At 42.6% G+C, this 15,750-nt stretch overlaps 1 protein-coding gene across 12 annotated transcripts in view; it reads right to left on the minus strand.

Moving 5' to 3' along the window:
• TENM4 (teneurin transmembrane protein 4) overlaps positions 1-15,750 on the minus strand; it is a 1,362,823-nt gene that overhangs the window by 61,731 nt on the left and 1,285,342 nt on the right. For all 12 annotated transcript variants that reach the window (XM_039562133.1, XM_039562144.1, XM_039562174.1 and 9 more), the window contains 4 exons: positions 10,707-10,968; positions 4,774-5,041; positions 2,606-2,749; positions 1,349-1,598 (listed from right to left, as the gene is read on the minus strand). In XM_039562133.1, the coding sequence (XP_039418067.1) occupies positions 1,349-1,598; positions 2,606-2,749; positions 4,774-5,041; positions 10,707-10,968 (924 nt within the window). The remainder of the gene's footprint in view (positions 1-1,348; positions 1,599-2,605; positions 2,750-4,773; positions 5,042-10,706; positions 10,969-15,750) is intronic.

Consider the following 15,750-nt stretch of genomic DNA (forward strand, 5'->3'; position numbering starts at 1 on the left):
AACATGAGCGATATTATGTTCTCATGTATCGTGAAACTGAGTAGCAAACATGAGGTTCTTGCTGCGTTACTTAAAAGGTGCCCCAGCCCTCTGAGGTGCACATACCAAGGCAGCTATTCTGTAAGTGCCGGCCTTCTGGTGGCTGGCTGGATTTTTTGTCCCATACACCATGATCTACAATGACGGTTCTGAGTGCCAAAGAAGACCTTTGGCAAGGTCTAATGACTACGGCATGTTTGTGCATGAGGGACTAAGGGGATCTTGCACAAATTTGGCTGCAGTCCTTGCAGAAATGCAGTATTATGTTTGTCCTCAGCAGCAGGGAATATTAAATCTGAGGAGGGAGGGTCTTACTTTCGGGAAGATTCTCACTTTCAGGCCAGATCTTGAGAGGTAAATGGCAATATTGAACCTTTCATACCAGGTTATCCTCACACTGACTTCTCAGGACCTGAGTTCAGGCCTGTCAAGCACAGAAGACTCATTCAGGAACACTCCCTTAACTCTATCTGACTTTCCTGGAGTGAGGCTTGTCTGGCCACGCAAAGCCCAGAACCAGGCCCCACTGCTTTGAAGTGGATACTTGTATTTGCTGCAGAAATTTTAGATCGAAAAAATATCCCCAGTGAGGTCAATTTGAAATTTGGTTCAGTCACAATTTATTCCATTTTCTCAGAACCTGGGACAAATCATACTTTTCCTGCTGCTTCATTGTTTTTAATGGATGTTCCTACCCCTTCCTCATTATTTCTACTGGTATATTTTTTTCCTTTGCTTTTTGGGGTTAAAAGGAAACTCTCCACTTACTTCCAGATGCTCCATCTGCATGTTCAGCCTGACACTGCTGTTCAGTTGGGAACTGAAAGGGGCTGATACAGTTGTCCCCCAAAAAACAACTAGAAAACCCCAGTCTATGACTGCCTAGAGTGATCATCCTGTCTAAACTATGAGTGATTATCAGTCCTGATTAACCTCTACATATCATCATCAGTGCTGTGTCTTTCCAAGTATTGGTTATCTCAGAGGCTGCTTGTTAATTTTCAGCATTCCCACTGGTTTCTGACTACAGGAAAAGGCAGACATCAGCACAGCTTGATTTAGCAGCACAGAAATGTGTCAATATTTTTGGCATGTGATTCAGTTCTGGAAGAACTTGCTAGGCCTGTGTTTCTCTGGTGTAAATCAAAGTCAGCAGAGTTGCAGAAGAGGCAGATCCAGACAGCTTTTTCTCTGTTTTGCTGTGTTGTTTGCTTTTTTTAAAGAGTTCTGCTCATTTTTCTTTTGGGTACGTAGGATTTCTGCAGAACTTAAGAGCATTATTCTAAACGGCCACATTCACACAGAGTACCTCAGCTCCAGTATGTTGGTGACATTGCCAGAGGGGAAGATCCTTCGGATGTAGTTGAAATCTCCAACATAAAGACTTCCATCAGACCCACAGGTTAGGGCAACAGGAGCCAGGAGTTTGTTCCCATCTGCCAGACCATTGCAGCTTGGACAAGAAATGCTACGTCTGCGGCCATTGCCCATAATGCTCCCAATTACAGGCGGCTGCTGGGAAATGAACTGGTTTTCCCCGTTTCCTTTATGCAAGATTCCTAGAGAGAGAAAACAGTATCAAGGAAATTAAAGAGAGACAGGGAAACTGAGACCAAAGGTAGCACAAACTGGCAATGCTGAATGTCAGCTGGGGAATCTGTTAAGTAGCAAGGAGGTTTATTATCTTTCACAGTACTGTTTTCTGATAGTTTCAAATGAGGAGCCTCTTTTCTGAATTTTTTTTAGACCCATTACATATCCTGCAGAAGGAAAATATGTAGGGAGAACAAGACTGTCTTTACCTTTGAATGAAATACACTTCTCAGCACCTCATGAATTTTTACCTGCCCTGTCTGTTCCTTCTTGCCCTGTAATTGGCAGTCTACCAGGTAAAAAAAAAAGAAATTACATAGCTCATGGAAAAGTAAGGGGCAGGAAGACCATGGGATATTCGCTAGAGAAATGTTTCATCTGCAAAGTTTTAGAGGAGCTCTGCCTATTTTCCCTCTAAGTGTAGTGATCTCGGCAGTGATGTGGGCTGAATGAGATGTTTGCTCCCATACCACTGTTATCCAGAGGGACACAATGCTTCCACCTTTGAACATGTTCTGATCAGCTTTTAAGCCTCCCTGCTGCAGTCCTCAGCTGTCTTCAAGGACTCTGGAACTTTCCATTCTCCCTTAGGACCCATGCAGCCTCTTGTTTTGCAAGTACACTTGGCACATTGGAGGATGCCTCTGGGTGGATTTATGCTTAGTGACAGTTCCAATCCGAATAGGCTCCCCTTTGTTATTTTAGGAATATTTTCCTTGTTAATGCCCTTCTTTTACGACACTACAAAGTTAGACAGGCTGACATTCAACTACTTCATGATGGCCAGCTTCTTTTGCATTTTGTACACTAACTTGATTCTAAATGTAGGTTGCTAGAAATAATTTGTTAGTAAAATACACGAGAGAGAACATGTGTTGGTCAGGTTTCTTTCCTTTCCTTTTCTTGAATTCGTAGTGATAAGGACCAACTTGCAATGCTGTATTATTCCTGTTATGTGTCACAGACAACCTACCACTTTGTATGTTGAGGGCATGGTGTTTGTCCAGGGACCATCCTCCAAGTTTGGAAGCATCGATTTCGTAACCCTGAAGAACAGCTGTCCTCTTCTCCCACAGGATTAAGTCTGGACAGGATTCATACTCATAACCTACTGAAACTGTGAACAAGAGAGAAACAAAAGACTCCTTATGTTAGTAACCCAGAAATGCAGTGCCAGCACACACAGAGTCTCAATCGAACAGGGGTAAGAGCATTTCTACAGAAAACTGCTAATTTAATTGAAAATCATCATAATACACAGTCCTAATATTTTTTCTCTTGAAAGTCTATTCTGCATTTAAAAAGGTCAATGCCATTGTAGGTGTTGGGCAAATGTGCTAAAAATTTAAAAGACACTTTTTTAATGACACATTTTAAAACAATGGATATTGAGATTAGGACTTGATCTCTGGGAGTCCCTTCCAAATCAGGATATTCTATGATTTGAGAGTGTAAACTATTGCTGGACTCTCAAACGGGAGAATTTTACTCCTACCTACTTTCTTTGATCAAAGAGTGCATGCCAGGAACTTGATCTTGATCATGACCTTTCTTGGAAGGTAAAGACTTGCACAATTCATGCATGGGGCAGTGAGCCCCTCAGAGGCAGCAGTCTCAGCCAGGCTGACTTGTGGTCATTGCTAATGTCAAACGTTTGCTTGCTGTGATGTCTAATCAGAACCTTTCAGGAGTAACTCCACTGAACACACTGGAGCTGCTTAAAATTATGTCAGCAGAAGGAAAATCATGTTTTTGACAGAATAATGACTACTTTACCATTTTCTCAGAAGAAGCAGAAGCAGGACCATTTTCATTGGTCTGCTTTTCTTCTAATCTTTACAGCTGAAGCAGAGCAGAACTGCAAGTTCCACACAAATGAAAAGCAATTACATAGATCTTTTTTTTTTTACTAGATAGAAAGAAAAAAGTCTGATATTACAAGTTTCCCAGCCTCTTTGAAGAGTGCTGAGCACCGACAGAACTCAGGATACCCCATCAAACATAGCCTTTTGCAGAATCAGATTGTATCAGAGGAAGATGTAAGTTAGGATATGAAAGGTCAGTATTTTTCACTGTTCTGGAGGTGGGAATCATTGAAGGCACGAATGCTGATGTGCTCAGACCTGCTTGGGTACTCAAGTTGTTTCATGGAGCACTCCAGGACCCACTGCTGATCTAGCATCTTCAAGAGCATGCAAGCAGAGTACTTCAGGATATGCTACCAGGACACGTTTCTCCATGTAGACTCCGAGCTGGGTAAGGCTCAGCAGGCTGTATCACCCAGCCTGCTCAAGGCAGCTGAGCCTGAGTGAGAGAACGAAGGCACCTATTCTTCCTCCTGGAAAACCAGGCATCCTGTAACTCCTCTAAAGAGACTTATCTTCAAGTGAGCTATGAGGCATCAGTGAACCATCCTTCTGTCAAGAGGAGCTGTATTTGCTAATTTGGGATCTCTCCCCTATTTTGCTGATATAATTTCCTGGCAGCCTGAGAAGTCTAGTCTAAACTCAGCTGAAGACCTGTAACTGAATGTCCACTAGGTGTTGACAGATGGGAAGCAATCACTGCAGAACTGCATTACCTCTGCTCACTAAACACCCAGTATGGGATGGTATTCTCAAACAGGAAACGAAGTGGAAACTAAAATTAGACCAATCCTGAAGGTCAGGCACAAGGAGCAGCGGCAATCAGGGCTCAGTCCCAGGGATTCCTTTCAAAGCAGTCTTGACAGTTTTTGGCTATAGGTGAGAGGCAGCCAAACACTTCCAGTCCCAGTTAATTCCTTCTGTATGAATATGATGGGAGCAGCTCAGGATGTACATGCTGGGCCATGAGCCAGAGAACAGGTAAGTATTCGTACTCTGCCTTTGAAAGTGTCCAAGGCCAGGTGGGATGGGGCTCTGGGCAACCTAATCTAATGGATGGCATCCCTGCCCATGACCGGACATTGGAACTAAATGGTCTTTAAGGTCCCTTTCAACACAAACCATTCTGTGACTCATCTGCTGGGGAACGTGTGCTGCAGCGGATCTGCAGGGACCATTTCACGTGTCTGCAGTGAGACCACACTGACCTAGGACAAGGTCTGTCACTGCCACTTAGCTGCTTCTAAAAGGAGACACAAACCCTGAGGTCACTTACCGAAGGCTTCTGAGAGCCCATACACCTTCTGGCTGTAGACATCTGTCTTGTCCCAGATGAAATAGTAGGACAGGTCTGGAGCTGCTGCAAACCACTTTCTGAAGAGGCGTCCCTCGACGGCCACCATGAGGTGGACTTTCATGAGGTTGAAGGGGATGGTGGGGTGGGTCATGCTGATCCGCAGCACTGATTTGTAGCCAGCTGTGCGACTGCTCAGGTAACTCACTTTTATTTTACTGCCGGAAACATTAATCTCCTCTTGTAGAGCCTGTGGAAAAGCAATCCATGAGGTGTTAAATCAGCAGCGAGCAGACAGGAAAAGGCAGTGAAGCTGTAATTTATCAAACACACCTGTATAAAAGCTCTGGCAGACATGTCTAAAAAGGCACCCAGTAGGCATCAAGTATGAAATGATATATGTAACTTATAGGGTTATTTCTGGAAGCCAAGGAATGCCTCCCGCTTTCTCCACCTCTGTTACATGCAAGAACAGAAGAACAAAGTACCACTTTAAGTCAGGGTTTACAAAGGGTCTCACTCCTAAAAGGAGTTCCAGGATGCATGGAGAAAAGAGCCTGGGATCTCAGATAATTACAGCCCATCAATTTAGCTTCCATTTTCTGTCTTTTATCATCATAGGTTTTAGAAGCCTCTAATTTTTGTCTCCTGGCTTCCTTTTCCCAGAAAAATATCATGCCCTGCTTGGTCTTAAGGATGTTTCCTGATCCTGATCATAACACGCAAGTCTCTCCAAGAGATTAGTGAATCCTGCTTCTACCCTCTCTCCTCTGACTTATCCATGTCTCCTTCTTTAAAAGTGCTCCTCTCCTACCTCACTTCTGACCCTCTCTACCTGATCTACCATCTACCTCTAGCCTTTTTTTCTATCTGTGTTCTCACTCTTATTTTCTGACCTGATGTTTGTTCCTACTTATTCTGGTACTTGCTTAGAATTCCTTTCCTTCTTACTTAAGTGATAAAGCTCTTGGCCTCACCTACAGCCTGCAACTCCTTTCCCTTCCCTTGAATTCTTCCTTCTCTTTCTTTTCCAAACTCCTCTGTATTCTAAGTGAGTTGCTTAATTTTCTTCTCCAGAGTGTGGGTATTTCTGACTGACTGGGACAGTTATCTCACAGGTACCCATTACGGTACAAAATTTAAGAGAAGACTGAAAAAACATCAGGCAAAGCTTTTTCTGCCCTTGTTCTGCTTTGAGACCAGAGAAGTCTCAATAAAGATGGGATTTTCAGCTAATTTACCTGCTAAAGTATAACCAGATCTTAAAATTTCTTTTTTCTTCCTTTTTTTTTTTTTCTGGAGAAATGCTTGGAAAGTTTCTGGAAAGTGATACAAAGTATATCCCTGACACCATGCTGATCTTTCCACACAAAATGCTGATAAAAATATCTTCAGAGAAAAAAATTGTCACTTTCAAGAAAACTTCACTCGTAGGAAAGCACCCAACTTGGACACTTTGAGCACAAATCAGCAACCTCTGGCGAAGATTGAAAAATGAAGGTAGAAGCTTATCAGTGAGCTGGAAAGCTTGGTCTGCTAATGGGATGTGTTAAAAGGTCACAGATGGCACAGTTCACTCCTGTGCCACTTCTGAAGTTCTTCAGTGTGCTGGACCCTAAATGAGCGTGGAAAATACTTCCCTAGCAATAATCATCTTTCTGAATATTAAGGGCGGGGAAGCTTGAAGGCAGGTGGGTCAAGAGATCCACCCATCAGGAAGGGATCACATCTATCACAGTGGGATTCTTGGGGTGTCCTGTGCAGGGCCCCGAGTTGGACTCAGTGATCCTTGTGGGTCCCTTGCCACTCAGGAGATTCTAGGATTTTATGATCCTTGTGCATTCCAAGTTATGTCACTCCTATACCCAGCTCCTTCTGTGTGGGAGCAGCAAACTTCCCTGCTCAACTCTTCCAGGTTTTCTGCTTAGTGTTATCAAAAATGACAAATCTTTAATCTGGCCCCCAAAAACACTTCTTGTGAGATGTTATCCAAGGCCCAACACTTTTTCAAGTGATAACTAAAAGGCTCTGAGTGTTGCAGCACCTGAAAACGGACACATCCAGCAGTTAAAGCCCCATTCCACTGTGCTCATAGATATTTACCTTCTCTAATGTAGTCTTCTTAATTTACATAGCTCAGTTCTTAGGAGGCTGAAATATGACAGAACTGGGAAAACCCAGGATTTAAAAAATATATTTTATGAGATCAGCAACAAGCTGGACGGGGACTAGGCTCAACCAGAGAGAGCTGAGCCAAACTGCAGTAAAGGTGGTCCCTTGTATCAAATCTGTCTTTGTATGTAACCCCATTAGGATAAATGCAGGCAAAAATAATTGTCATGGAGATACTATTTGGAAAGTCTGTCACAGATCCCTGTCAAAAGTAATTATTTCTCTCTCTCATGATCTATTGCTGCTGTCTACCATTCCAAAGAAAAGGTCAGCCAAATGCTGCCAAGGCACTGAGCAGCACAAGGGGCTGTGTTTAAAGATGTCTGCTTGAAGAGAGGGTTCAAATAGTAACTCAGATGATTCAAAATATATTTGTAGTTTGTAAGTGGAGAAAAACTAGCAAAAAAACACAGCACTGATAGCGGGGTGTATAAATCAGTAGGGTATCAGTGGGACAAAAGGGGGAAGACAAGCTTTAAAATAATCTAAATGTGCTAAAAGTAACAAGAGCTGAATTGTGCCCTTATTTTTATTTGATAATTACTGTTTGGCCCAGACACATTCATATACTGTGACTGCAGACCTTGTGAAAGACCTTTAGAGTTTATCCCAGACTAACCAATATTATGGGCTCTTTTTAAGAGGTCCAGCCATGAGGCTGGGCAGGCAGAAGAGCTTACTGGGGATTTACACAGTGTAGCAATTTTCACTGCCATGTTCCCTTGGCTCTGTGGTGTTGATCTGTTCTTGTCCTAGCAGCAATTTTTCTACTTTTTGCATGAGACAAGGTAGGAAATCTTGTTTCTGTGTGCTGGGTTACACATGTCTCTTACAGCTACTCTTCACTCTGCCAGCAGACAGGCAAGGAACAGTCAATGTCTTTTTTTCTTGTAAGATGCTCAGAGGGAATTTTAAGAAGGAAAACCATTTAGAGTCTGATTCAGGGGCCTTAACATAGACATCTAGTGCTTTTGAGATGTTCTGTGGTATCCAAAACTTCTGCAAAGGCATGACAACTCTGACATGGACCTTTCTGACATCTGAAGCTGACCTTTCTGGAGCTGGAGGCCTGAAGGGACACTACAGGGCATTCTGAATGGCCCCAAATCTGTCTACAGGCACCTGAATCAAATACTAAAAATGCACTACTGGGTTTTTTGAACGCATCCAGGTAGAGAGCACTGCATTTATTTGTTCGAGCTCATGAGGTTCTTATCTACCCACTTGTCAAAATCTCTCTCCCAGCCCTGCTATCTGCTTGTCACCTCCTCCCAGCTATGTGCTCACACCTTTTATATTTAACATTTCCCTACTGAGAACTGTGTATTACAAAATGCAGCTGCAGGAAGTGACAGCTAGGTTATTTTTTTATTGTATGTACATCCAGTATAGAAATGAAAAGTAGTCCATTTCTGAACTGAAGTACAGTCAGGACTCTGCCACAAATCAGATTCTCTTGTAAACTCCTACACCACAAACTCTGTTAACCTTCAGCTATCAATATTTGAGGTGGAATATTGATTTACAGGTTTTAGCTCAAACATATGGCACACAGGAAAAGAACTGTCTTCATTGTGTATGGGATTCATCTTAACTTAGAAACCTAAGTTGGGTGTATCCTCTGAACTGCTCTTTTAGGTCTTCCTACAGCTAACAGCAGATACAGACAGACTCTTATAGAAGGTTGGTGTTGCCTTGTAAACTCAAGAGTGGGATTCAATTCCTGTTTAAGGGATCTAAATCCAGATGTCAACTTATAAATGTGCTCACGTGAGGTAGGCACATAAACATCAATTTTAGTCAGTGGAATCTAACTGATACCGTCAGTGAGAACCAGAAAGCTTCAGGGGGGGTCACCGTAAGTGATGTGTAGGCTCCACTGATGGTACTGATTAGATTTCAGTCAGCTTTAATGGGAGCTTGGACACTTGGCACACATCCAGACAACTGCATGTGAACCTCTTATTTAGGCGTCATAATCTCAAAATGAATCCTTCTTAGGTATTAGATTCTGTAACTACAGGTGTCTAGCGTGATTTGGGATGTCCAAGTGATCTGCTGTTCACAAGGATTCAGAAGATATAATGCAGGACACTGATAGGGGGATCATTCTGGATTGGCAGTTGGAGGCTAAGCAGGATATCATCAGGACATTTCAAATGGCACTACCTATCTGTGATTAGGGTGGTAAAACGCTGACACAGGCTGCCCAGAGAAATGGCAGATGCCCCATCCCTGGAAACATTCAAAGTCAGGCTGGATAGGGTTCTGAGCAGCCTGGTCTAGTGAAAGGTGTTTGTGATACCAAATAATGACTGAGGTTATGATCATAGTTGTGCTATTTGCACAGATATTCAGATATTTGCTTCTTTCACAGGCAGCACTGCCCATCACCTTTCATGGTGTTTGTTGGTTTAATAAAAAGATGTGGAAACCAAGATTCTGAACCAAGCATTTATAACATGATGGACTTTACAAGATATGGGACTTAATTAGTAATTATGCCGGGACACATGGTGACTGTAATTGGAAATTAGTGTGAGAAAGGATCATAAGACTTGGTCCAGAGGGAAAGGTAAAGAAACCACTAGCTTTATTTGTTGTAGGGTTTAGCACCTGGTTTATTAAAATTAGAAGGTATAAAGTTACTTCTTTCCTCATTAATGGTACCCCAACCTCAGTGGAGTCATGCCGGAAGCACACAATTTGTCTCTATACTTGTTATTATTTCCACCTTGGCAGATTACTGTCACTAAAAGCAATACTCAGGACATGATGAATGCTGGCATCTAAAATCCAGGGAACAGCATGTCCGGGACAGCAAAGGTTGAATGCTGTTACATCCCTCTGTTTCAACAGAATGAGTATTTTTAAGGAAAATTGATAATTTGGTTCTTTGGATTATTCAGTTCAAAACAGAACTTTCCATTTGACAAAATACTCTGAAGCCACAGCAGATTGTTAAGCTTCTTTATCTGACTCACACTTCCTCAAAAAAAAGGGTAATGGGGATAAGAAACTAAAGGTAATCCTCTTGCTCTCCTCATCTATTCCAAATGTCATGAAATGCAATAAAACTGAGGTGTTCTGCAGGCTGGCCCCTTCTCAGCCATCTGCTGGCTGACTGCATGTCTCAGCAGCTGTGTAGAGAAAGTTCACTCCATCACTCCACCGCCAAGGTTTGTAGCGCCCAGTGGGTGGAATTTTCTCCTGAACAGAAGACAGGCGTTAGAGCAGAGGAAGTGCACCAGCCTGGTGCTGGGCATGTTGAATGCCAAAGGGCTGACCAAGGGCTTGTGAGTAACACAAGGGTCCCAGCTCATGTGCTGTCCGTCACAAGTGCTTTGCCTCTATCCCTCAGGGATAAGGGAAAAGAAATCTGGCAAAGTGAGTGCCTGGGAGTGAGTGCTCCTGGCAAATGTCTGAAAAATGGTGTAACAAATGGGGAATGCTTCTTGTTAGGAAAGCAGGGGAACAGTTGCACTTGTGTTGCTCAAAGCTGTCAAAAGAAGCACAGAAAGGAGATGGGGGTGATCAGGCACTGGCAGAGGTTGCCCAGAGAAATTGTGGATGCCCCAATCCCAATTCAATGTCAGGTTGGATGGGGCTCTGATCAACCCGGTCTAATGGAAAGTGTCCCTGCCTATGGCAGGGGGGGTTGGAACTGAACTTTAAGGTCCTTTCCAACTCAAACCATTATATGATTCTATGAGTTATTGTCCCTCAGCTATGATGGTTCATACCTGGATCTCAGGAACAATAGGACCTTTCTCTGAGCAGGAAGTTGCAAAAGCTGTCAGAGGAGATGGGGAGACCACAGGGTTGGGCCGGGCGAAGTTACTGAGGTCACAGCTTGGGATCTCATTCTCTTCGTGCCTCATGACTATGGTTTCCATCACAAAGAAGCGATCCCACGGCAACCACAGCGTGTGCTCCTGGGTGATGAAGGGAGCCCGCTCAAAGTGCAGGATAATGGAGATTCCACCAATGGTAACAAGATCAAAGCTGTTTTAAGAGATGGAATACAAAATTAGTGCACACACTACCCCATCTGTTGGTAACAACTCCCTAGCAAGGACCTCAGAAAAATAACTGCAAGAAATATCATCAGTCTCATTTTATGAACCTAAAATCTGCAGCCCAAATAGGCTTTACCTGAGTAACAGCAAGTGTTGGAGGCAGGAGTCCAAGCTCAGCTTCTTTGCATGTCCTCATGTATATTGAAATTGCACACATCCCTTTTTTGAAACATGTTTATCTTTGTTGGTGCTTTTCTAGCACCAACATATTTTGGCCATACATACTAAATTTCCTTTTTTTAAAAAAGTATTTATTATACAAACAAACGCACAGATTGGATCAATTCACACGATGAAATAAACTACTTGGAAAGCCGTTTCTCTGACACATCCCCATATGAATTGTCTTGGCATCTCTGCTAACCTGACTAATGCCTAATGCAACCCAGGGAACATGGAGAGCCCAGTCAGGGACTGAGCTTAGTCTAGTAGAAATACATACAGTGCAGGCTGTCTGCGTGCCACAGCACATAAGCACATCATCTTTTTTGACTCTTAAGCATTTAGAGCAGGGCAGATGAATCACTGCCTGTGGTCTCTGACTTCACCCTAAGCTACCTCCAGCCAAGTGGCTTTTCTGCATGTGTTAGTGTTGGATAACAGACAGCCTTCCAGAGCTGTGTGAAAAAATGTTACCTTGATAAGGAAAATATTCCTCCTCTGGATGTAAAGATGTTGGGATAAGGTTCTGGTGTTTTTCTTACTTTTGTATTTAAACTTCACGTCTTGTCACAGATGGAGATTTTATCAAGTACCATGGGATATATCTACTATGTATAGACCCAAAAAACAGGTGTTAAGTAAGAAAGGAAGGGATTTCAACAGAAATTGAAGACTTTTTGCTCCTTTGTGTTTTTCTCACAATCTCTTTGGTTGCAATGCCAAACATGTGCTTCAGGCACAGAAAGTTTTCTCATCCCTGCTTCTCACTTTCATGCTTGGTGCTGCTGTATGACACTCTTACTCAGAGTTTATGCACATGATCAGGCTCACTGGCTTCAGCAGAGCTGCTCATGTGCTTAAAGAGCTGTGAGTTTAAGTGCCTCTCTGCAAGAGAACTGGGATCTGAAACGCTCTTGATTGCCTGAAGCCAAACCTGATGCACCTTGTAAACACATGGTAAGAAAGAAGGTGAAAAAAGGTATTTAAAAGTATTTTTTAAAATTAATTGTGAGGCTTTCAGATTGGGTGGAAAAATCACAGAGGAGCAACAATGGGTATGAACTATTCCTAAAAAAAAGTCTTTGTCAAACAATTTTTTGGGGGAACCTTTTTTATTTCATGGCTGATGTACTGAAGTGCCATTTAGCAAATATAATTATGAAAAGGTGGTTATTCGTTAAAGAATGTTGAATTGAGTCCATGGCAGGAAGCAGAAAGCACTTCAAAAAGCCAAAGCCATGTTTATTCTACCACTCGAGTTGGGGCATCATGTTCCCAGACCTATGGAGCTTGGCCTGCAGCAGCCTGAGGAGTAACTTGCTGGTCCCTGCCAGCAAAGCTGCACAACGTTTGTACTCTGATGTGAATGTTTTTAACAGTCAATTAGCATTTGGCAAGTCCTTCAGCTGGGAGGGAGAGGCTTGCTCTGCATGGATCTGGGCACTGAATGGGCCACCAGGAGGAAAGAAATAAACATTACAAATGATGCTCAACAAGTTTTTAGGCAAGTTGGAAGAGGTTTTATTTGCAAACCTCCATCTCATCCCTTTGGCTTCACTGAGCCTGGATCAGGGACGGGAATCTGCTGGGGGTAAACATCCTGGCCTCTCCTGCATCCCCAAAACAGGATGCAGAAGGGAAAGCACCATCTCCACGTCAGGCTCCAGCAGCTGTGAAAACAGAACCATGCAGTATTTTTTAGCAAGCGGTGTTGCTCATGAGCTGGCTTTCCCAGAGGCCCAGGGTGCAGCTTTCAAGTTACCTTGATGAACTGAACCAAAGGTAAACCCAAAATCAAACAGAAAAACCCAAACTGAAAACACCTTCCTCCCAGTTTCCCTCAGTGAAATTAAATTTAACAAAAGGAAAACTGTCTTGGGATTGAAGGAATGAGATAATTTTATTTCTGGTTTTGCTGCTGATCTCTGATGTATTTTTTATCACTCTGTAAAAATCATACTTGCTATATAGTCATACTGTTGTTTTTCTTTAAAGGCTCTGGAGAGACAAGCCAAAGGATGAAATTATCTATTCATCCAAAGCAGGCTCAAAAATAAAAACCCCACAGGAAAGTGTAACCCTTTCTCATCTCTTTTCTCTGGAAGTTCAAGTATTTGGTATTTCTGAGAAAACCATGCCAAAGCTGCTGACTGTGACGTGGAAAAAGTCTGGAGACTTTCTTGCTGTTTTATTAACACTGTTCCTACAACCCAGGGATACTGAGGGCTTGCAGTCTCTCTAAGCTACCACGTTAATCAAATTTAAAACTTTATTTAAAAATGGGGTTTATAATCCAGTACTGATACTTTGAACTGTCTGTTAACTTTGCTTTACAGAGAAATGCATACAACAGAGTAGTTTGAGAGCTGTCATTTTATATTCATGCCTTGTTATATAAACAAAGTCTCTGTTGCAGTAATTAGGCTAAGAACACATCAGTCTAAGTAATGCGTCTTGAAGAGGACCTCGGTTTCACTATTTCAGGCTGTATTTCAGCAATGTAATAGGAGAGACCTGGAATAAAGTGCACCCCCTTTACAGGGGTGAAAAATTTAGTTCACTGGAATTCTAAAACTGAAATTTTACTTACTCATTTGGAAACTTGATCATGCCAAAAAGAAACCCCCAAACCCCCAAACCTGGAGCAACAAAATCAGCTTAGGAGCCAATGTAGCTAAACTGATGCAATTTTATCTTGAAATTCCCTTACTTTAAAACCCCAGTTATTTCAGTGCTATCAGTAAACTGATTTGTTAAATCAATTTAAGGCAACTCAGTGCACATTTTCAAGAATAGATATTCCTATGGTGAATATGCCAAATAATAAACCCGCTGAGTTTTATACAGTTATCTCATGACCCCTGGAACAAGGTAACTGCTTGCATGTGTGCTCCCATTTATTCTCCAAACCAGAATGACACTGAAGATGGGAGAGATGACCCTGTGTGACTGTGCACTGCTCTGGACTGGGAATGCATGCAACCTGCTACTGTAGGTCAGAATGAGCTTCTTGCCTAAGAGCATCAATTTCTATAAACAGAGTTGACTCAATCACATGAAAACTGTACTGTACAAAAGCTGATGAGATGTCATGCTCTATTAAAGAAAATTACTCAAACCCATAAAAAGGTAATAGAAACAGGAATAGCATGAATCCTTTACATGATTTTGAAACTGCTCTACAAATAGTATTAAATAAATACTGTAACAATCAGTAAGGAAGGAAAGTAAATGTTAACTCCCTTTCACAGGCTTGGTTTGCTGGCCTGGGACGGTCAAGAGATGCATGTAATGGTACCCTCTAAATCAGCAGTGAGGCTGGGATTAGGAATTAGGGATGTCTGACAACATTTGCTGCCCTGACAAATTTTAGCTTGAATGGTCTTAAATAGTTCAAGATAATTTACAGACCACTGAGGAAGTCACTGGACTCAAGGACAGATTTCATGGGACTTTGAGCAACCTGGTCTAGTGGGAGGTATCCCTGCTCACGGAACTAGAAGATCTTTAAGGTCACTTCCAACCCAAACCATTCCGTGGTTCTATGGATTTTGGTGTTGTGTAACTTGTCCATTTATGGACAAGTAGTTTTTGTCCATAGAGGACTTACAGAGTACACAGATGCACTGATGGGCCTATTGCCTGGTCATTTGAGAAAATACTTGCATGTATCCCTTAGCCAAGTTGGAAGGTATAGTCATTATTCTGGAGGCTTACTACTGCAACTGGACAATTTGTTTGATGTTGTTTGTGCATCAGACTTCTGTAGAAGCAGATTGACTTGAGAGGAAGGTGAAGAAAGTGAAATCAGAAGAGCTGATACCACACAGTCTGGGGTTACACTGACCCCCACCAGCTGCTGACAGAAATCACAGCTTTAGGATGAATCCCACTCGGACACAGATTCCTTGCTCTGAGACAGCTGATCTCTGTCATTTTTATCACTTGGAGTTGGTATCTGCTGGGGGCTGAGTCAGCAAACTACAGCCCTCAGCTCCTTGAAACTAATTTAGCTTCTGGAGGCTGGCAGCCACTCCAAGGAACCAGGAGTCCAATGAAGCCTGGTGGAGCATACTGATACCCTGGGTGCATTGCTTTCTGCCCTGTGTTCCCTGCTCAGCTGGACCTTGGGAAGGACATAGCATGGAAGGAGCACCCCTAGTTTGAACTGCCAGTAGAAGTAGATTTATAGCAGGGGGGGTCTGCCTTTCACCACCCAAGAACTAGGAGGAAATAGCTGCTTGAACATTACAAAGGTTTGGAGCTTGGATAGCAGCAGTCACCTCCATGCTCTGTCCCCTTAGCTTATGTGTTTGCTGGCTAGAGGTCCAGTTTACACTAAAGCCCCTCTGTGCTAGGTACAGCACAACTGCAAAGCAAAGAGATGGTTTCTTTCCTCAAAGTACTTGTAATCTAAATGAAAGATTACACACAGTAGTTGAGTGTTGTATATATACAAGGAAACAGACAGAAAAAAGGTTATGATAGGCACTGTCGTCCAGGAATCTTTTAGTCATATTTATGTGTTCTACTGGACACAGATTTT

This window comes from Corvus cornix, chromosome 1 (genome assembly GCF_000738735.6).
Source record: "Corvus cornix cornix isolate S_Up_H32 chromosome 1, ASM73873v5, whole genome shotgun sequence".
Taxonomy (NCBI): Eukaryota; Metazoa; Chordata; class Aves; order Passeriformes; family Corvidae; genus Corvus; species Corvus cornix.